The 21,483-nt window shown below is 59.5% G+C and overlaps 1 protein-coding gene across 7 annotated transcripts in view; it reads left to right on the forward strand.

Annotated features, from left to right (window-relative positions):
- GRID2IP (Grid2 interacting protein) overlaps positions 1–17,835 on the forward strand; it is a 36,537-nt gene extending 18,702 nt beyond the window's left edge. For 4 of the 7 annotated variants that reach the window (XM_068207328.1, XM_068207326.1, XM_068207330.1 and 1 more), the window contains 17 exons: positions 832–926; positions 1,765–1,948; positions 3,617–3,771; positions 5,281–5,379; positions 6,469–6,563; positions 7,166–7,283; positions 7,743–8,053; positions 8,605–9,018; positions 9,900–9,987; positions 10,908–10,997; positions 11,666–11,862; positions 13,106–13,261; positions 13,782–13,868; positions 14,651–14,780; positions 16,494–16,612; positions 16,987–17,151; positions 17,621–17,835. In XM_068207328.1, the coding sequence (XP_068063429.1) occupies positions 832–926; positions 1,765–1,948; positions 3,617–3,771; positions 5,281–5,379; positions 6,469–6,563; positions 7,166–7,283; positions 7,743–8,053; positions 8,605–9,018; positions 9,900–9,987; positions 10,908–10,997; positions 11,666–11,862; positions 13,106–13,261; positions 13,782–13,868; positions 14,651–14,780; positions 16,494–16,612; positions 16,987–17,151; positions 17,621–17,692 (2,575 nt within the window). In that variant the 3' untranslated portion in view covers positions 17,693–17,835. The remainder of the gene's footprint in view (positions 1–831; positions 927–1,764; positions 1,949–3,616; positions 3,772–5,280; positions 5,380–6,468; positions 6,564–7,165; positions 7,284–7,742; positions 8,054–8,604; positions 9,019–9,899; positions 9,988–10,907; positions 10,998–11,665; positions 11,863–13,105; positions 13,262–13,781; positions 13,869–14,650; positions 14,781–16,493; positions 16,613–16,986; positions 17,152–17,620) is intronic. The other 3 variants (XM_068207327.1, XM_068207332.1, XM_068207331.1) reach the window with 1 other exon arrangement.
- The last annotated feature ends 3,648 nt before the right edge of the window (positions 17,836–21,483 follow it).

The raw sequence follows: 21,483 nt of genomic DNA on the forward strand, positions 1-21,483 counted from the left end.
GAGGTTCTGCTTTGGGGAGCAGCAGAGCCCCATCCAGCCCAGGAATCACCCAGAAGTTAATTCTGTGTATTGTTTGTGCACCAAAGCAATGGGACCAGAGGGACTTGTGCCCCTCACCAGTGCTGTGTCCTCGGGCGTGTCTTTCTGCATAAAAACCAGGAGCAAAGGGTTAGAGGAGGCTACAGGACAAGAGAGAGTGATGAATATTTAAAGGTTAAACTGATGCTGCTCCTGTCAGGGATCAGGTTCTCACGTTTCAGCTGATCCAGCGAACTGTTGGCTGATGCAGCACTGCCAGAAAAAAGAGACCAGGCTGAGGATTGTCCTCTGAGCCCTGTTTTTGGCAGGCATTGTCCCAGCCTGGCCCATGCCCTTCTCCAAGGGCATCCCAAGATTTTTTCACCTACAAAATTACACTTTATATTCACCTTGCATTTTCTTTTTGTGCAGAATTAGGACAGGCGAGGACAGACCTGCAGCGCTGTGTTATTTAAAGGAAAAATCCTTTTCTGGGTCTGGGTGTAGCTTAACTCTGCCTTCCTGTGCCATGAGACTCCTCAGGGTGGTCACAGGCATTCCCATGGTTATTCCTTGGTGCCCGCTCATGGGGCAGGGTCCAGGCTCTCCCTCGGGAGGCTCCTCCCTGTGCAGTGCAGGGAAAGCCAAGCAAAGGGGGAGAGAATCCAGGGAATCACAGCGGGGCCAAACCCCTCTGGCTCTGAGCAGCACGAGGAGGCTTTTCCAAGATGAAGGAAGGCAGCTGGCAGCTGCGTGTCCTCACTGCTGCCCTGGAGATGGAGCAGCTCTGACCGGGCTCTGCTGTGCCCGCAGGAACTGCTCCCACGACAAGGTGGTGTCGATGCTGCAGGGCAGCGGGGCCATGCCCACCTTGGTGGTGGAAGAGGGCATCGTCAACTTCTCCAACGGTAAGAGTGCAGGGAGGAGGGTCTGGAGAGCAGAAAGCCCAGGCCAGCTCCCGAATTCCTGGTGCAGGAGGGAATTGCCAGCGCCTCCATAGGCTGAGCAGGTTTAACGCGCTGCCTGGGGGGATGCTGCTCTGCCCAGGGCACGCGGCCCCTTGCTTTGTGGGATCAGGCTGGATCTCAGGCTTGGCTGCTCTCCAGGAGGGCTCATCCTGCTGTGTGGCTGTCCTGGGTGTCGCTTGCAGCGTCCTTCCCGTGCGGTGTGTCCTTGGCTGCAGTAATCCAACGCCGTGGCTGCGCAGAGCCCGCGGCTCGGGGCTGTGCCGCGCAGGATTGTTACCCTGCCGCAGGGATCCGTGACTGCCCAGAGCTCGGCGTGTCTGGGCAGCGGAGGGTGCCCGTGGAGGCAGGATCCCCCGGGCACAGCGCGGTCCCCAAGCCCCGTGCAGGCTGGAGGGTCCCTGTGCTGTTGGGGTGCTGCTCCCTAATGCACAGAGCTGGGAGTCAGGGCCTGGCTCTTCCCTCTGGAGCAGCACTGGACTCCCTCAGCCCCACGTTAGGAGCCCTGGGACGCCCCAACTCGTTTGCAGGTGCACTCAGACCAACCCCAGCAGCTCCCTGCTGCACAGAGCCACAGCAGCCTGGAACGGTTTGGGTTGCAAGGGACCTTAAAGATGATCTTATCTCACCCCTCTGCCTTGGGCTGGGATGCCTTCCACCAGACCAGGTTGTCCCGAACCCCATCCAACCTGACCTACTTCAAAGCACACAGCCAGCGGCACTCAAACTGCTCCACTGCCCTCAAAAGAAGCCAAGGAAAGATGGAATATTTATTTTGCAGACTCTGACTCTGCTGAGTCCCCGAGCAGCTCCTCGGCCCTCACCTCCCTGCAGTGGGTTGCAGAGATTCTCCCCTCTAGCATCAAGATCCAAGGAAGGACGTTCACGCAGCAGCTGGAGCACCTGCTGACCCCGCCCGAGCGTTTCTCCGTCTGCAAGGCGCTGGAGGGCTTCTTCCAACACCGGTAACTCCGTGCCAGCTGGGCCCTCTCCCACTGGGAGCTGGCCTGGAGCAGTGCCCGTGCCAGGGTCGCTGTCAGGCAGGGCACACCTGGGCTGGGAGGCTGCCACACGAGCTCTGCTGTCCCTGTGCTCTCCAGGTTCCCCAGGCAGGTGTTCCCTGTGCACGAGCTCACCTCAGGCCAGGTGTCCTGCCTGGAGACAGGGCAGATCCTTCAGTTTTGGTTCCTTTAGGTTAAGCTGGTCACCTCTTATCCCTCATCCCCCAGTGCAGGCTGTCTTGCAGCCTGGCTGTCCCTGACAGCTGCAGATCCTATTCCACCTCTTTCAGTAAATCTCTCCATGTTCCATCCTTGTCTCCTCATCTTCCCAGAATCCCGGCTGCAGCATTCCTTGGTGGCTGCACGGGAATGGCTGTGGCTGGCAGAGCCCTCGTCCTGTCCTGTGCAGGGATCCAACCACATCCCCTGGCACACTCCAGATTTCATCACTGACCTCGTTTCCTGCCCTTGCTTGGTCTTCCAGCAGTGTTTTATCAGAGGCTGTCACAGAATCATGGATTGATTTGGGTTAGAAAGGACCTTAAAGAATATCTTGTTCCACCCATTGTCGTGGGCAGGAACACCTTCCACTGTCCCAGGCTGCTCTGAGCCCCGTCCAGCCTGGCCTCGGGCACTGCCAGGGATCCAGGGGCAGCCACAGCTGCTCTGGGCACCTGTGCCAGGGCAGAATTTCATCCTCTTGCAGGCTGTTCTATCCTCGTGCGATGGGGTGCTCAGCTATTCCTTTTCCCTGCTCTACACACCAACATCAGATGGAGCTTTTGGCCCCAGCAGCTGCCAGCCCAGCCACCCTCCCCGCCACATCTCTCCCACAGCCTGTTTACCTGCAGCTGGCTAAAATTCAAGCTTTTCCAGGGCTTCTCTCAGCTTTCCGGTGCTCCCCCACCCCTCTTACTCATAAAATAATGAAATCCATTAGGCTGGAAAGGCCCTCTGAGACCACCGAGTCCAACCATTCCCCCAGCACTGCTGAGGCCACCACTGACCATGTCCCCAGGTGCCACATCCATGTGGTTTTGAATCGCTGCAGCTCTGCAGTGAAGGAAGCAGTCCCTGGCCTAAATGAGGCTGGGAAGCAGAAGGGGCTGTGCCAGAGGGACACCCTCACTGCCCAGCCCTCTCCTTCTGTTTTACAGGAACACTGACACCCTCACTGCCCAGCCCTCTCCTGTTTTCAGGAACACTGACACTGTCACTGCCCAGCCCTCTCCTGTTTTACAGGAACACTGACACTGTCACTGCCCAGCCCTCTCCTTCTGTTTTACAGGAACACTGACACCCTCACTGCCCAGCCCTCTCCTGTTCTTCAGGAACACTGACACCCTCACTGCCCAGCCCTCTCCTGTTCTTCAGGAACACTGACACCCTCACTGCCCAGCCCTCTCCTGTTCTTCAGGAACACTGACACCCTCACTGCCCAGCCCTCTCCTGTTCTTCAGGAACACTGACACTGTCACTGCCCAGCCCTCTCCTCTTCTTCAGGAACACTGACACCCTCACTGCCCAGCCCTCTCCTGTTCTTCAGGAACACTGACACCCTCACTGCCCAGCCCTCTCCTGTTTTACAGGAACACTGACACCCTCACTGCCCAGCCCTCTCCTGTTTTACAGGAACATTGACACTCTCATTGTGGATGTGTACCCGGTGCTGGACACACCAGCCAAGCAAGTCCTCTGGCAGTTTATCTACCAGCTGCTGAGCTACGAGGAGCAGGAGCACTGCCAGCAAAAGATTGACAGGTTTCTGGGGTACAAGGCTTTGGCAGGTGAGAGGAAGCCCCTGTGCTCCAGGATGGACACATCGTGTCCTGCCGGGTGCTGGGAGCTCAGTCCCTTGTGCTGGTGCAGTTTTGGAATGAAACTGCGTTGACAGGAGAGGTGGTACCTGAGAGGATGACTCTGGGAGCTTTTGGAAGCTGCTCAGGCGGTTAGGGGTGAGGAAGCCCACAAGGGAACAGCTGGTGTAAGGGCAGCATTCAGATCAGAGAGGTAAAATAAGGGTGACACAGCGTCCCTTGGGATGTCACAAAAACATGCATGGTTGGAAGAGATGGTGCTGCTCTCCCAAAAACACAAAGGCAGTTGGTGATGCCCCTTGGCTCTGGTCCCCCTCACTGGTTCTGTGGCAGCACAAAGCCAGCGGTGGACTGGGGAGAGCAGGTTTGAAGTGAAATGTCCTAGTCTGTGCGTTTGCACTCTTAATTGCTTCCAATTTTCCTATTCTCAGCTGCTCACGCAGATGTGTTAATTTTAGACTCAGCAAAGGTAAAAGAGGTGTTGTTTGAAGAGAGGCTTTTGGAGGAACACAGTGATTTTAGCAGAAAACAGAACCAGCTCCAAGTCCTGGTGCAAATCCTTCCTGTTGTGCATGGAATGCTGTGCTCCATGCACACTGGATCTGCTCACTGGATTGGCACTCAGCCACCTCTGCTTTGTGTGTGCAGAATCCCAGCTCAGCCATGGGCTGTGGATTCCCAGCAATCCATGCCCTGTAATTAGTGTATAATCTCAGAAGCTCACAGCTGCATTCCAGGAATGCAGGGCAGGAATCCCCAGCCAGGGGAGGAGGGAAGCACAGGGGCAGATCTCCCTGTCCCAGGCTGCTGTTCCCAGCTCCAGGCTGGTCCCTGGCTCCTCAGTGTCTCGGGGGCAGTGTCTGAGCATGAGCAGTTCTGGTGGTTGTGGTCCATTCTGTGTGTCTGTGCCTGGCAGCACCATGGCCAGAGATCTCTGGATTTGGGCTGGTCCTTCCCCTGGGCTTCCGAACTCCGGTGCTCTCCCGTGTCCCAGTCTGGTCTGCTGGGTACCTCGGGGATGGATGCCCCGTTCCCTCCATGCTGCTGTGAGCCTCTCCGAGCTGCCACACTGAGCTGCACACGGATGGACGATGCATGGGCCACGTGCTCCTTCCAGGCAGCACTCCAGGGCTGGCCCCACTTCCTTCTTTTCCCTTGGGGGCAGGAAGGGTTTACTGGGACCAGCCCAGCTCAGGCTGGAGTTTCATGTGGGCCACGAGCTGGTGGATGCCAATCCTGCTGGAAAAGCGGACTGGATGTCCCATCCCTGTGCATCCATCCCTGCCCTGTGCTGGCACGAGCACCTGGAACCTGCTCAGCCCCCGGGGATGGAGCGAGCAGCTTCCTGGGAATGGCAGCTGCTCTGAGTGCCATGGCTCTGGGGGGCCCTGGGGAGCTCTGGGGGTGCCTGTGCGGGGTGAGGAGCAGTGGGGAGCTGTGGGGTCCGGCTGTGCCTCACAGAGGCGTTTCCTGCTGCAGCCGAGGCGGAGGCCGAGGATCGGTACCGCGGCTCCGTCCGAGGGGCCTCCCTGTGCCGGGGCAGCCTGCGGACCCCCCGCCCTGAGGAGGGGGCAGCAGGTGGGTGCCTGGGGGCTGGGACCTGGGGGTTCTGCCTGCTGTGTCCTGCTCTGCCCCGAGCCAAATCCCTGACCTGTTCCTAAGCGTGAGCGATGGGAAAAGATGGAGGCAAAGGTGGAGGTCAGCACTGAGGCATCGGCTGGGAACCCATGTTTTCAGAAACAGAATCACAGAATTATAGAATGACAGAATCATTTAGGCTGGAAAAGCCCTCCAAGATCATCAAGTCCAACCTGTGGCTGATCCCCACCTTGTCACCCAGCCCAGAGCACTGAGTGCCACATCCAGGGGTGCCATGGACACCTCCAGGGACAGCGATTCCATAATGAAAGAACAAATTCAATAAGAGACCAGGAATGTTATTTCCAACCCCTTCCATTACTCAGATGTGAACTGGTCCTGCTGGTCTGTGCCCCCCTTTTCTGGGGGTAAAATTTATGGCTTCCCTCTGAACATTCTCGGAGTCCATGAAATTAGCAGGGAAAACCCCATTTGTGAAATCCATGTGAGGAGGGAGATCATGGTTCAGGGCCACTTTGTGACTCCTGACAAACCCCATTCGTGGCACCAGCCCTGCCTCCCTTCAGGGGACACAGACCTGCCTGTTCCCATCGCTCCTGGCTGATGCTGAAGGGCCCTTGACCTGTGCTCCTGACCATGACCTCCCCATGACCTCCCTAAGGACCTCCTGGGCATGTGGCCCCCCTCAGCTGTCGGGGGGGGGTCTGAGACATTTCCCCAGGGAAGATCCTTTGACCTGGCTCCAAGGAGCTTTTCTGGTGGGGATTAGAGCACTGAGAGCAGCCGACAGCTGTGTGTGCTGGAGGGGAGCTGTGTCTGGGCAGATGTTGGCCAGCTGTGAGGAGCAGCCCTGTCCTCAGCTGCCCCGAGGGAAGAGCGGAGCAGCTTGGAACTGTCTGCTGACCTTAAACCCACCCTGCACTACTCCCCCGGGACCCCCAGAGCCGGGAGCTGGGGCAGGGAGGACACTCTGCATCCCAGCAAGAGAGAGGGGCCCTTTGTGGGTCAGGGCTGAGGGGAGCTGGGGGCACGGACAGAGCAGTGAGTGGTTTGTCTCTCCTCCCACAGGCAGTGACACCGTGGAGGTCCCTGTTCGCCTGATCCCTGGAGAGAGACAGGCTGGTGATGGAACGTCCCTCCCGGAGACACCCAACCCCAAAATGGTGTGACGGGGCGGGGGACGCCTCTGGCAGGGCTTTGCCCACGTGTGTGGGGCGGTGTGTCCACAGGAAGGCAGTTTGGTTCCCTGACTGTGAACACAGGGCAGCAGGAAAAAGGGAATGATTTGTCTGTGGGTGAACACCTGCAGGGGGCTGGCGGTGTCCTTCCCCTTCTCTGAGGTCACCTCCCTGGGCAATTGGTCACCTTTAATGAGGCTGATGTCTGCCAGTGTCTTCCTGCAGCCTCCTCAGTGAGAGGCTCTTGGGGGGGCTCAGACAGGGCAGAGCAGCCTGGGCTGGGGTGAAGCCCCCCTTTAAAGAGCAAGAGATGGGTACTGGTGGGCCAGAGAGTCCCAGAAAGGTTTGGGTTGGAAAGGACCTTAAAGCCCACCCAGTGCCACCCCTGCCATGGCAGGGACACCTCCCACTGTCCCAGGGTGCTCCAAGCCCTGTCCAGCCTGGCCTGGGCACTGCCAGGGATCCAGGGGCAGCCCCAGCTGCTCTGGGCAGCCTGGCCTGTGGGGACTGCCCTGTCCCCAGGACATGGCAGTTTTCTGGGCCTCCACAGGCCCTGGACATGGCAGCAGCTGTGTGTCCTTCCCCAGATGTCGGCTGTGTACGCAGAGCTGGAGAACCGCCTGATCGGCGGCTTTGCTGGCAAGGTGGGCAACGCTGCCCTGCACAGGACATCGCCCCCCGGCCCGGAGCTGCCACACGCTGCAGGTACCTCCGGGGGGATCTCAGGTGATGGTGGCTGGTGCTGGCCAGGTGGTGGGGGAGAAGGCAGTGTCCTCTTGGTGCCGTTTTACAAGGCAGCAGCGATGGTGTGAGCGCAGGGCTGGCTCTGCAGCGCTCCGGCTGCCGGAGGGCAGTGCTGCGTGTGGGATGGTGCATGCCATGGCAGCACAGCCTGGCAAGCTCTCCTCTCCTCTCCTCTCCTCTCCTCTCCTCTCCTCTCCTCTCCTCTCCTCTCCTCTCCTCTCCTCTCCTCTCCTCTCCTCTCCTCTCCTCTCCTCTCCTCTCCTCTCCTCTCCTCTCCTCTCCTCTCCTCTCCTCTCCTCTCCTCTCCTCTCCTCTCCTCTCCTCTCCTCTCCTCTCCTCTCCTCTCCTCTCCTCTCCTCTCCTCTCCTCTCCTCTCCGCTGCAGGACACCCGTGCAGCCCCCCTCGGCTCTGTCCCACAGGTGGCCGCAAGCCGGGGCTGGCGTGGCCGAGCGAGCTGGCGACTCAGCCCTGCTACTACCGCCTGCACAGCAGCGTGGCCTCCCCGTGCAGCACCGAGTCCAACCCCTACGTCAGCCTGGACAGCAGCCCGGCCCCGTCGCCCAAGCACCGCGAGTACTCGCCGCTGGCGCGACGCAAGAAGCTCTTCACCTTCTCCAGGCCCCCGCGCAGCCGCGACACCGACCGGTTCCTGGACGCCCTCAGCGAGCAGCTGGGGCACCGCGTCACCATCGTGGATGATTTCCTCACCCCTGAGAATGACTACGAGGAGGTGAGCGTGGCACGGGGTGCTCAGAGCACCGGCTTCGGTGCCCTGGGCCTGGAGCTGCCCACGTGCGGGCTCAGGGGACACGTCCTGGGCTCCGCAGGTGGCAGTGAAGGGCAGGACACACCAGGATGGATGGATGGATGGTGGAGGACGAGGAGGATGGAGGATGTGGATGAGGACAAGGAGGATGGAGGATGTGGATGGAGGATATGGAGGATGTGGATGAGGACAAGGAGGATGGAGGATGAGGAGGATTGGAGGATGGTGGGTGGAGGACGAGGAGGATGAGGAAGATGGAGGATGTGGATGAGGACAAGGAGGATGGAGCATGAGGAGGATGAGGAGGATGGAGGATGTGGATGAGGACAAGGAGGATGGAGGATGTGGATGGAGGATATGGAGGATGTGGATGAGGACAAGGAGGATGGAGGATGAGGAGGATGAGGAGGATGGAGGATGTGGATGAGGACAAGGAGGATGGTGGGTGGAGGACGAGGAGGATGGTGGGTGGAGGACGAGGTGCCACCTTCAGCCTCTGCTCTGTGGCCACGCAGATGAGTTTCCAGGATGACCAGGGCAGCTACGTCACCAACGACGTCAGCAGCAGCGAGTACATCAGCAGCAGCGACGAGGGCAGCTCCCTGACCTACTCCACGCTCTCGGACCACATCCCCCCTCCTCCGCTCAGCCCCCCGCCCCCGCCGCCCCCCCTGCAGTTCCACGACCCCCAGAGCGGCCCCACCAAGGCTGAGGCCACCAAGGCCAGCGCGGCAGCCGCCCCCAAGTCCCTGGTCAGCCACCTGCACCCCGTCCCACCCCCGCCGCCGCCGCCCCCGCCGCCCCCCGTGCCCTGCGCCCCCCCCCTGCACCGGGGGCTGCTGCACCGCCGCAGCGACTCCAACCACATGAGCGTCAAGAGGCTGCGCTGGGAGCAGGTGGAGAACTCGGAGGGGACCATCTGGGGGCAGGTATGGCCCGGGAGAGGGGCGTGGGGTGAGGCACGGGGGTCCCAGCCTTGCCCTGGCGAGCAGTGACCTGTGCTGAGGCTGTGCAGGGCTCCGCTTCGTCCTTGCAGATGTTTGGACCAAACTGCTGGGGTGGGGAGAGGCCCCGGAAAGCCTCTGAGCTGCTGATCTGGTCTGCAGCATCCTGGGGAGCACGTCCCTGCCCTCAGGGGTTGCCACAGCCAGGAGCTGCCTCCAGATGTGTTCTGCAGCTGTGGGGGGGGTTTCAGTGGGAAAGGATGAGGATGGTTGGAGCAGAGTGATGGGAGAGCCCCGAGAGGGGAGGGCAGGACAGTGGAGGGGACAGCAGAGGTGAGGGGTGAGACAAGACATGACAATCCTTTGGCATCGTGGCCATGAAGTGGAGCAGAACGCTGAGGTGGATCCCGTCCCTTCCCGGGGTTTAACTCCCAGCCTCTCCCGGCGTTCAGGACATGCCATATTCCCTGTGTCCTGAGCAGCCAGAGGGGAGCTGTGGGATCATCTTCCAGTCCTCCGGGCACTGAAACCCTGCAGGTCCCTCTCCCCAGCACTCCAGGAAGGAAGACGCTTCTTCACAGTGATTTTTCTGTGTGCAGAAAAATTCCTGGAGCTCCTGGAATTCCCATTTCATCCTTCAGTAAGGGGATCATGTCCAAGGAGCAAGTGAAGACAGAGGTGCTCTGTAGGATTTCAGCTGTGTCAGGAGCTGAGTGAATCTGCAGGGCACTGGCCGAGCCTCCAGTCACAGGATGGTGCCACCAGCCTGTCCTGGTTTCTTCTGGGGACAGGGAATGTGCCAGCACAGGTGGCAGTGTGGGGCTGTCCCTGTGCCAGCACAGCTGCTGACTCCTCCTCCCCCACAGCTCGGGGAAGACTCGGATTACGACAAGCTGAGTGATATGGTCAAATACCTCGACCTGGAGCTGCACTTTGGGACTCAGAAGCCCACGAGTAAGTACTGGGCTCCAGAATAGGTCCTGGTACCAGCAGAGACCAGTGCCAGCTGGGAGGGACTGGGAGGAACTGGGGCCCGATGGGCAGCAAGGCAATGCCTGTCTGTGACATCACCCGTGGCATGAATTTGTTCATCCTCAGGATTTTGTGGCTGGTGGCACAGTGGATCATTGAGGTGGAGATGGTTTAATTATCTCCATTAATTATCTCTGCTGCCATGATCCGTTTCCTCTCCACATTTCATTGGGCACTGAAACCCGGCTGGAGGCTTTCAGCAATTGCAGCTCCAGTGCTCGAGAACTCTGGAAATGCTGAAAAAGCCGTGAAAACATTCCTGTGTCCAAAGAAATCCTCACCAGCAGCACTTCACTTTTTATGCAAATCATCCTGGATGCCCCCCAGGAGCTGTGATGGGCCTGGAGCTCTGTGCCTGTGCAGCTCCCATCACTCCAGCTGCGCTCTCCCACAGACCCACTGGGGTCTCCACCCAGAGGAGTTTCTGGGTGCCACAAGCCCAGAGCGGGGTCCAGGCTGGGGGTGTGGAGTGGTGGTGATCCTGTGGGAGTACTGCATTCCAGTAAAGCAAGAGGGATGTCTGAGCTCCCCTGCCAGGGCCACGGTGCCCAGCTGGCAGTGGGATGAAATGGGGCTCATCTCAGGGGACACTGTTTTTAGGATGTTTCTGAGCAGTCCGGGGTTTTCTGTGTGTTTCACCTCTCGTTTTACCTTTTTCAGCTCCAGCTGAGTCCTCCATTGGGGAGATCTTTGAATCGCAGAATTCAAGGATTCCTGGAGCCATTGCTGTGTGCAAAGCATCCGTCCTCCTCTCTTTCATTCATGGTTTCACTGTTTGCAGGACAGTTTTCTTCCCGCTGGAGCCACCTGAGCCTGTCCTTACCCATGATTAAATCTTTCAGTTTCCCTTCCAGAGCCAACTCTCATGCCTGAAAACTTTAAAAAGAAAGACGTGGTTGAAATTTTGTCCCACAAAAAGGCCTACAACACATGTAAGTGAAGTGCACGGTGAAGGCACCCCCAAAAGGGGCCCACATGTGGGATGTAGAGAACTGGAAAGGTAAAGGGAAGGAACAGGAGCTCGATCCCATGAGCACAGCTCAGCTGGGATGGGTTTTCCTGCAGCCCGGAGCTGCCCCAGACTGCGTTCAGCCCCGGGCAGGGGGAAGGAGGGAACTTTCTGGGGAAGGATGGAGATGGGATGTGCCTCGTGGTCCCGGGGAGGGCAGAGCCCGCAGGGAAGCGGGCAGTGGAGGGGCGGTGCAGCCTCCCCAGGCTGTGTTTCTGGTCGGGAGGAGGGTGGGAGAGCTCGGTGGGACCCTGCCAGGGACCCCCCCCTGGCTGTGGGGGATGTGGGAGCAGGGCCGGTCCCAGGGCAGCCCAGCCGGGGCTGTGGGTGAGGGGCACGCGGTGGCCTGGGGGGCTGCAGGACAGAGCCACCCGTGGGGTGCCCACGCAGCCCCTGCAGGGTGCCAGGGAGGGGAAAGCCTCCCTGTGCCAGGGCTGTGCCTGCCTGGCCGCCTGCACAAGTCTCACTCCGTGGGGAGGATGATGTCCCCGTGTGCCCCGGACCTGCCCGGCAGTGTGTCCCCAGCACTGCCACACCCCCGGGGTCCCCTCCTTCCCCCCGAGCCACGGTGACGTGCCTCTCTGCCCCCAGCCATCCTGATCGCCCACCTGAAGCTGTCGCACATCGAGCTGCGGCAGATCCTGATGACGATGGAGACGGATCGCCTGGAGCCATCCCACATCAAGCAGCTGCTGCTCTACGCCCCGGACGGGGAGGAGGTGCAGCGCTTCCAGAGCTACAAGGAGAACCCCGGCAAGCTGAGCGAGCCCGACCAGTTCGTGCTGCAGGTGCCCGGGCAGGGCCGTGCCCTGGGAGCGGGGCTGTGTGTGCCCTGTCCTGCCAGCAGGACACTCACCCCCGGGTGAAGCTGTGTGTGCCCTGTCCTGCCAGCAGGACACTCAGCCCTGGGTGAAGCTGTGTGTGCCCTGTCCTGCCAGCAGGACACTCAGCCCTGGGTGAAGCTGTGTGTGCCCTGTCCTGCCAGCAGGACACTCACCCCCGGGTGAAGCTGTGTGTGCCCTGTCCTGCCAGCAGGACACTCAGCCCTGGGGATGGCTGTGTGTGCCCTGTCCTGCCAGCAGGACACTCAGCCCTGGGTGAAGCTGTGTGTGCCCTGTCCTGCCAGCAGGACACTCACCCCTGGGGATGGCTGTGTGTGCCCTGTCCTGCCAGCAGGACACTCACCCCCGGGTGAAGCTGTGTGTGCCCTGTCCTGCCGGCAGGACACTCACCCCCGGGTGAAGCTGTGTGTGCCCTGTCCTGCCAGCAGGACACTCAGCCCTGGGGATGGCTGTGTGTGCCCTGTCCTGCCAGCAGGACACTCAGCCCTGGGTGAAGCTGTGTGTGCCCTGTCCTGCCAGCAGGACACTCACCCCCGGGTGAAGCTGTGTGTGCCCTGTCCTGCCAGCAGGACACTCAGCCCTGGGTGAAGCTGTGTGTGCCCTGTCCTGCCAGCAGGACACTCACCCCTGGGGATGGCTGTGTGTGCCCTGTCCTGCCGGCAGGACACTCACCCCCGGGTGAAGCTGTGTGTGCCCTGTCCTGCCAGCAGGACACTCAGCCCTGGGGATGGCTGTGTGTGCCCTGTCCTGCCAGCAGGACACTCAGCCCTGGGTGAAGCTGTGTGTGCCCTGTCCTGCCAGCAGGACACTCAGCCCTGGGTGAAGCTGTGTGTGCCCTGTCCTGCCAGCAGGACACTCACTCCTGGGGTGGTGGCACTGGTGCCCAGTTGATGCCCGAGGGATCTGGCAGCTCCAGGAGCTGGTTTAGAGCTGCAGAGCCACCACCAGGTTGTGGCTGTCATCACTCCCTGGCAACAGTGACTTTGCCCAGCTCTGATTTCTTTTCTGTTGACAAAGTCACCCGTGGCTGTTGGTGTGGAAGTGCCCATCCCGTGGCAGCACAGCAGCCCAGCCACTCCCCGTGCCCGCTGCAGCTCCTGCTCCATGCACAGGGCAGCAGGGCAGGAGAAGCCCCGTGCAGGAGGAGCTGTGGCACTGGGGATGCTGACCCTGCCCTCCTCGTGCCCAGATGCTGTCAGTGCCCGAGTACAAGATCCGCCTGCGCAGCCTGCACTTCAAGACCACCCTGCAGGAGAAGACCGAGGAGATCAAAGCCAGCTATGAGTGCATCTGCAAGGCCTCCCTAGAGCTGAAAAGCAGCAAGAAGCTGGCAAAGATCCTGGAGGTCAGAGCGGTCCCTCCTCCTTGTTGCAGTCACCGCTGGCCCTCAGCATTGCCCAGGAGCACCCACGGGCAGCTGCAGCCCATGGCTGTGCCCCACGTTTGGGCAGCATTGCAGGCTGGTCCCTGTGCACCCCCACACTGCCTGTTCCCCTGAGGAGGCGTTTTTGGGGTCCTGGGATGGGTTGTGCCTGGCAGAGAGAGAACAAATTCCACTGCAGGTCCTCCATGACCCTCCTCAGATGAGCTGTCCCAAATTGCTGTTAATTCATTCGGTTTTGCTTTAAAAAAAAATCAGGTGGGACAAATGAGGTCGCTGTGTGCTCAGAGGCATTTGCAGATGGGTGATGAAACCCCTCAGTAGCTCCTGGCCAGTGACCTCCCACCAATTCCTTAAATCCATGGGGGCAATGCTTGTCTGCACATTAATGGGTGGGGAACAGGAATTCAGAGTCCCAGGAGCTGGGAGCTGGGAGGACACAGGGGCAGGAGGTCACCAGCCCCTCATTCTCTCCTCTTTGCAGTTCGTGCTGGCCATGGGAAACTACCTGAACAACGGGCAGCCCAAGACCAGCAAAACAACGGGCTTTAAAATCAACTTCCTCACCGAGGTGAGCAGAGCCAGGCTTGCTCCTGGTGCAGGGGACACCGAGCCTGGGAGCTCCTTGTGTCCAGCAAAGCTGCTCTCATGGGAGAGCCCAGGGTGCCAGGGAGGGGTGCAGGGGGCTGGATTCATCCACAGGGGGGACTTCAGCGAGGCTCTGCTGTGGCTCTGGTGCTTCTGGTGGGAGTCCTGCCCACCTCAGGCTGGCCAGGGCCCGGGTGTGGGTGGGAGAAGGTCCTCACCCCACAGGGGCTGCAGTGGGACTGTCGCTATTGGACATGAAATGAGTACACAGAAGCTTGGTAAGTTCAAAGGAGAAAAAGAGAGAGTTTTATTCGAACATCTGGTATTTATAGAATTCCAGAGGTGACCGTGGATTGGAGGATGGAATTATCACCTCTCCAGCCACACTGGTCAAACCAACAGTCTATCAATTCTCTCTTCTTACAAAGAAGAATGCAAAACAATCATTGTTTACATGAACAGTGCGTGAGAACTCCAGTAGAAATAGGTAAACAGACCAGAAGGCTGAAGAAGTTTTACGAGAACTTTAAAACTTTTAAAAGAACTATAAAAGAAAGCATAACACTTTTAAAAATCAGGGCAACGTGGGACTCCTGAGGGGTGGGACAGGGGGACAGTCTGTCCCCCTGCAGGAGGGGCATCGCCACAGGACTGATCTGGGCACAGGTGCTGTGCAAACATTCAATGTGCAGTTTAACCATGAATCACGGGGCTGAGCCCCGCTGCCTCTGCAGGGGGGTCCTCACTTGTTCTGCTTTGCTGCAGCTGAACACGACCAAGACTGTCGATGGGAAATCCACCTTCCTGCACATTCTTGCCAAATCCCTCAGCCAACACTTCCCAGAGCTCCTGGGCTTTGCCAAGGACCTTCCGACAGTGCCGCTCGCTGCCAAAGGTAAAGGATCAGAAGCAGCTGCGAGCCCCGTGTGGCCTTGCACTGCCTCTGGGCTTGCTTTGAGCCTGGGCTCAGCCAGGAGCTGCACAGCCTTGGCAGGAGCAGGATGGGAGCCAGAGCAGGTGAGGAATGGTCCTGAGCAGGAGGAGAGCCGTAGGCAGGGACGAGCTCAGTGACAGTGAGGTGCCACCCATCCCACACTGCTGCACGTGGCAGTGCCTGGACGAGGCTCTGTCCCCTGCCCTGGTGCTCCCTTCTGCCTTGAAACCGTGATTCCCGAGTCCAGAGGCACCTCGGAAGTGCAGACGAGGCAGAGGAAATGGAAGTGCCAGGAGATGGTGTGCCCCAGCCTCCACCCGGGTGTGCAGGTGCTGCTGCAGGTGCCAGCACTGCACTGCCACGGTCTCCTGTGCTGCAGAACCTCGGGGAGGGCTGGCACTTCAGTCACAGCTGGGTCACCTTGCATAAGGACCCTCCAGCTCAGCTTTCTGCAATGAAAGCAGTGGCACACGTGCTGGAGCTGTTCTCCATGCTCTGGAGCTGGGGGTGTCACAAGAGGCTGGTCAGGTGTGACACAGGAGCAGGGCAGTGCCCGTCCCTGTGCTGGCACTGCTGGGGAGCCTCCAGTGCTGGGGCAGCTCTGGGCTCCCACAATAGGGACACCGAGGGGCTGGAGCCTGTGCAGGGAAGGGAATGGGCTGGGGAAGGGGCTGGAGCCCCAGGAGGGGCTGAGGGAGCTGGGAAGGGGCTCAGCCTGGAGAAAAGGGGGATCAGGGGGGACCTTGTGGCTCTGCACAGCTCCTGATGGAGGGGACAGCCGGGGGGGTCAGGCTCTGCTCCAGGGAACAGGGACAGGAGGAGAGGGAACGGCCTCGGGCTGGGCCAGGGGAACTTTAGGCGGGATTTGAGGGAAAATTCCTTTCTGGAAACACTGCCCAGCCCTGGCACAGCTGCCCAGGGCAGGGGTGGAATCCCCACCCCTGGAGGGATTTAAAAGATGTGTGGATGTGGCACCTGGGGACAGTGGTGGAGTTATGGGTGGCTTTGGCAGTGCTGGGGAAACAGTTGGACTGGATGACCTCAGAGGGCTTTCCCAGCCTAAATGGTTCCACGATTCTGTGATTTTAAATGATGCATTGAATGTCTACAAAGCACGAGCTGCATTCCCTTGCACACCATCCCCTGGTGTTTGTGAGCAATTCCCTTGGGAATTAGTGCTACAGTGGATAAATAAAGGAGCAAACTCCGGCCTGGAGCTGTGCGTTTCCACTGGAGGAACGTCTGTTCCTGGAGCTTCCCCAGCCGGAATTTGTATCTGGCCTAAGTCTAAAATAACCCTTCCATCACTGGAGGCTCCCAGCTGCCCAAACTCCTGCCACTGTGTCCCCCCTTGTCCCAGGTCCCGTGTCCCTCCTGTGTCCTCCCAGGCACCTGAGTGTCCATCACCAGGAGCCCTGTGTGCTCCTTGTCCTTGGCAAGTTTTGACACTCCTGGCTCCTCTAGGTGTGGGCACCAAAGCTCCTGGTGACCTGCTGGTCCCAGCAGGACGGGCTGGCTGTCCACCCTGCCTGGACAGCAGGACATCAGTGCAGAGCAGTGCGGACAGACAGACTGACCCCCGGCCCACGGCCACGCTGCTCACCCTCACCGTGCCGTGGGAGCAGACCCAGAGCTCCGTGTCCCAGCCCTGCTGACCCCGCTCTTCTCCTGCAGTGAACCAGAGGACCCTGACAGCTGACCTGAAGGACCTGCACAGCACGGTGAGTGACATCCAGAAGGCCTGTCACAGCATGCCAGCCACCGCCGAGGACAGGTTTGCCATTGTCATGACCGTATCCTTCTGTGAGAGGGGAGACCCGGCACTGAGTGCCCTCCAGTGACACCCTGCTGCTGCCTGGGGGCTCGCTGCAAGGCCAGGGCTGTGTCTGCACTGCTGGGAAGCTGCCCCCGCTCTCAGCCAGGGTGGGGAGCAGGTTTGGCGGTGTCCCTGCGTGGCACAGCCCAAGGGAACGTGCTGGGACATCTGTCCTTGGGACCTGTGCTGTCAGGGCCAGCTGAGCCTGCCAGCACCTCCACATGTGCCTGTGCAGCAGCTCCCTGCTGCCAGCTGGGCTGGGAGCCAGCCATTTGATAAGAGATTGATAAGGGATTGGGGTCCCAAGCAGAGGCGTGGAGCAGCTCTTTGTCCTTAAGCCAATTCCCGCAGTCCTTCCTGGAGAGTGCCCAGCCTGCCATGCGCTCCCTGGACGACCTGCAGCACAAGGCCATGGAGGAGTTCAGCAAGGTGCTGTCCTTCTTTGGGGAAGACTCAAAAATGACAACTTCTGAAGCCTTCTTTGGCATTTTTGCAGAATTCATGAGCAAGTTTGAGGTGAGTTGAAGCTTTGCAAGGCAGCCAGGTATCTCCTGCGGGGTGCCAGTGAGGTGTGTTATTTGTGTGTGAGTGGGATGGGGTTTTGTGAGCAGCTGTGCCCGAGTTAGAGGCAACTTTTCTAATGCTGATAAGGTGCAATTTTTCTAACACGCAAATCAGCTGGCCAGGGTGGGACACAGAGGGAGGCCTCAAGCACAAGCCCCAGGGGAGAGTGATGTGGTTGTTCATAGAGTCCTGGAATGGTTTGGGTTGGAAGGGACCTTAAAGATCACGCCGTGTTCCACCCCCTGCCCTGGGCAGGAACACCTTCCACTGTCCCAGGCTGCTCTGAGCCCTGTCCAGCCTGGCCTTGGGCACTGCCAGGGATCCAGGGGCAGCCACAGCTGCTCTGGGCACCCTGTGCCAGTGCCCTGAACTTCCTGCTGCCACGGCAGCCCCACTCAGCGCTGCCCTTTCTGTCCCACAGCGGGCTCTCAGTGACGTGCAGGTGGGCGAGAGCCAGCGCAGCCCCAGGATGACCTCCCCCCTCGCCTGGTGACGGCATGCAGCCACCTGAGGTGCAACAATTCATTGCCAACAAAGTGCAATTGGCTCCTGTCCAGCCTGGTTGTAAATACGCTGCTGCCACCTGCTACCACCCAGCAGAGCCACGGACAGAGGGGTCGGGGCAGGTGGACACTGAGAAGGCACCGCAGGGGACAGAGGGTGACGTGAGGGTGACACGAAGATAAACCCCGCACTGGTCCTGACAGAGCTTCCTTAGCACCCTCCACGTCCAGGGGTTTCGCGTCCATCTGGTAAATCCCACTGTCCCACGTTTCCCAAACACCTGTAACTGGCCCCAGCAGCTGCTGGAGACCTTCCCCACACCCCCAGGGCCACTGCCGAGCGTGGGGGCTCTGCCCAGGCAGCCCTGGGGCGGGGAGAGCCTGGCCACAGAGTCCCTGGGAAGCCAGAGCAGGTCAGCAGGGGAGGGAGCATGGGGGGGATGAGCAGGAGAGCGGCCACCTGCAGCTCCTCTGGGACCCTGAGGACGCTGCTGAGTCCTGTCCAGTCCCTCTCCAAGCCCTTCTGCCCTGGGGCAGAGCACGGGGGCTGGAGCTGCACCTGCCCAGACGGGAACAGTGGAGCAGAGATCACTGGAGGTGGCCCGGAAGCTTCAATTCCCTTCCCCTGCCAGCCAGTGGCAATGGAAAGCAGTAGGAGCTTGCAGAACCCTTCTGGCACATCCATGTGGTCCCGAGGACGGATCCGGTCTGATCCTTCCAGCTCACGGGTCCTTCCTGGCCGTCAGCTCTGCTTAAAGCTGTGCCAGAGGCTGACGGACCTTGAAACCTTCCCAAGAGAGTAACACCATCAGCACGAGGTTATTTGAACTCGCCAGCAGACAGCACTGAGCATTTTGATGCCTCCTTGGAAAGCACAGAATCCCCGAGAGCCTAAAAATGAGCAGGAGTCCTCTGCAGCCCCAGGTGCTGCTCCAAGGCACGGCAGAGGCAGCGGGGAACGATCCCCCGCCCTGCTGCAGCCTGGAGCTCTGGGAGCCCCGTTACTGTAGGGCCAGTTTTCATGGGGAATACCCCAGGGAGCTCCAGAAGCGTCCACGGCCACCTCCCGGTGTGCACACCCATCTCCCGATGTTCATACCCCCCGCTCACCGTGCACACCCCCCTCCCGGTGTGCACACTCCCTCCCGGTGTGCACACCCATCTCCCGATGTGCACACCCATCTCCCGATGTGAACACTCCCTCTCACCGTGCACACCCCCCTCCCGATGTGAACACCCATCTCCTGGTGTGCACACCCCCCTCCCGATGTGAACACTCCCTCCCGGTGTGCACACCCCCTCCCGGTGTGCACACTCCCTCTCGGTGTGCACACCCATCTCCCGGTGTGCACACTCCCTCTCGGTGTGCACACCCCCTCCCGGTGTGCACACTCCCTCTCGGTGTGCACACCCATCTCCCGGTGTGCACACTCCCTCTCGGTGTGCACACCCATCTCCCGGTGTGCACACTCCCCGCTCACCGTGCACACCCCCCTCCCACCATGCACACCCCCCTCCCGATGCGAACACCCCCTCCCACCATGCACACCCATCTCCCGATGTGCACACCCATCTCCCGGTGTGCACACCCCCCTCTCGATGCGAACACCCCCTCCCGATGTGCACACCCCCCTCCCGATGCGCACACCCCCTCCCGGTGTGCCCGTCCCTCTCCCGTGGCCTGCCTGTGTCTCAGCTGCCCGGATCCCCCTGTTCCGCCCCCGGCACGGAGGGACAGCGTTCCACGGCCAGTGCATGCGCCTGCGGGGGCTCTGGAGCTCTCGGTGCTTTGTGAGCATCTCCTCCGCGCAAAACGCACCCGTGTCCCTGCGACCCCCCCGCTCCCGCATCCCGCCCGCGGAGCCCCGCAGCAAACGCCGCGTAGGTCACCCCCCACCCCCCGCCAGAGCAAGGGCTCGTCCTGCAGCCTCCGCCCCAGGACACAATCACCGACCGGTGCATTATTAACGGGAGACCTTAGCACCCTCAAATCTCCGGGTTTTGGTATTTTTTTAAACCCTGCTGTAGAAAGTGAAGTATATTTTCACAAGTGTTCTCCGTTTATACAGCTTTAAGTGCCAGGTAGTGGGTAGCCTTGTGTTCCCAGAGGTCCAGGACAGGGCCACGCTCCCTCTGCTCCTCTTTCCCTTTTGGATGTTGCACACTGCATTCCGTTGATTTTTTTTTTCTTTTTTAAAAAACATATCCAATATTTAAACCGCCAGAGGTTCTTTTGAAACTGTCCTGACAGAAGATGCTGTACATAGATTTTGCTACATGTTGTAATTTTCTGAAATAGTTAGAACTCCAATCCCTTTGGTATTTTTATGTGAATATTTTCAAAGAGCCAGAAGTTCTGGTGATATGATTTGATAATGGGATGATGTATATTCACAGTTCAGTCTCTACCCAATGCCTATGTGCTATTCCTAAAATAAAGCTACTGCCTTCTGCCTCCTGACTGCACAGACCTCTGTCTTCTGTCCAGAAGTGCTGCTGGTGATGGTGTGAGGGATTCTGCGCCTGCCACTTGTGCACTTGACTCATACTGGCTCCAACACCTGGCTGGGCTGGGGCTGGTGTGGAGAAGGACCTTCCTGCACCACAGCATCCAGGCTGGAGGGATCAAAATGAGCAGCAAATTCTTAAAATACTATGGATTTTTAACTCCAGCCTTCAGAAGAAAACATTTAGTGAACTGTATGAGCCAGTGAATTGTTTCCCTCTGAAAAAGAATTCTTGGCTGAGGCTGAGTTTATGTCCTGGGGCGGTTTATCTCCCGTGATACTTGCAGCAGACAGACAGGAGCAGCTCCCTATCAGGTGCTGCGGTTCAGCTGGTTCACAGCAGCCTGCTCGAGCCCTGGGAGCTCCCCGGAGGCTGGAACAGCTCGGTGCAGAGTCACCCTCAGTGTCCCTTGCTGGGCACGTGCATCTCCTTCCCTGGAGGTACTGAAACCACAGGATCCCGAGGGATGCGCTCCAGGGAGGGTGGATCAGGTGACCTCCAAGGGTCCCGTGCAACCTGACCCATCCTGAAATTCCGTTTGAAGTGCTCAGACTCCTCCTGCCCTCCAGGGACCGGCCCAGCGAGGCTCTCACGGCTGCAGTGCCCAGGCTGAGCCCATAAACCAGCAGGAATGATGTCCCAGTGTCCCCGAGCCTCCATTCCTCACGTCCCACACAGCACCCACGCTGTTCCCTGCACGCTCCCCTTCTCCTGGGCTCTGGTAACTTTTTTGCAGGCACGAGGTAATTTCTGCCCAGAGCCGGCACCTTTGAGCCTCACACAGAATTCCTGCGTCAGCCGTGACCACGGGATCATCCTCGCAGGAAAGCCTGGCCTTGGAAAGGAAATAACAACTCGGGCAGCAGCCAGGGCAGGGCAGGGAGTGCAGCCCTGGCTGCTTCTGCTCCATGGGTGCCACTTCCACCCTCTGACACACACCGGGAATCGGTGTCCCTGGAAATCCCAGCTTACATGCCAGACCTCAGGTGATTTAGGCATTTCACTCTTTTGTGCAAGAAGCAGAGGGGAAAAGACCTCCGAGAGGAAACAGCAGCTTGAGCACAGTCAGGGTGGATCACAGCTGGACACAATTGCACCAGGCACCTCCAAGGCAAAGTGGAACCACCTGGGAACCTCCCTTTAAGTACCTTGATTGGTGGCTTGAAGGGCCAGGCTCTGTAGTCGCTCTCCAGGTGCCATGAAAGATGCCAAAGGGACAAAGCAGGATCTCAGCTTCAGGCTGGAAGGGCTGTAAGTCAGGGGGGAAAAGGGG

This window comes from Anomalospiza imberbis, chromosome 16 (genome assembly GCF_031753505.1).
Source record: "Anomalospiza imberbis isolate Cuckoo-Finch-1a 21T00152 chromosome 16, ASM3175350v1, whole genome shotgun sequence".
NCBI classification, from domain to species: domain Eukaryota; kingdom Metazoa; phylum Chordata; class Aves; order Passeriformes; family Viduidae; genus Anomalospiza; species Anomalospiza imberbis.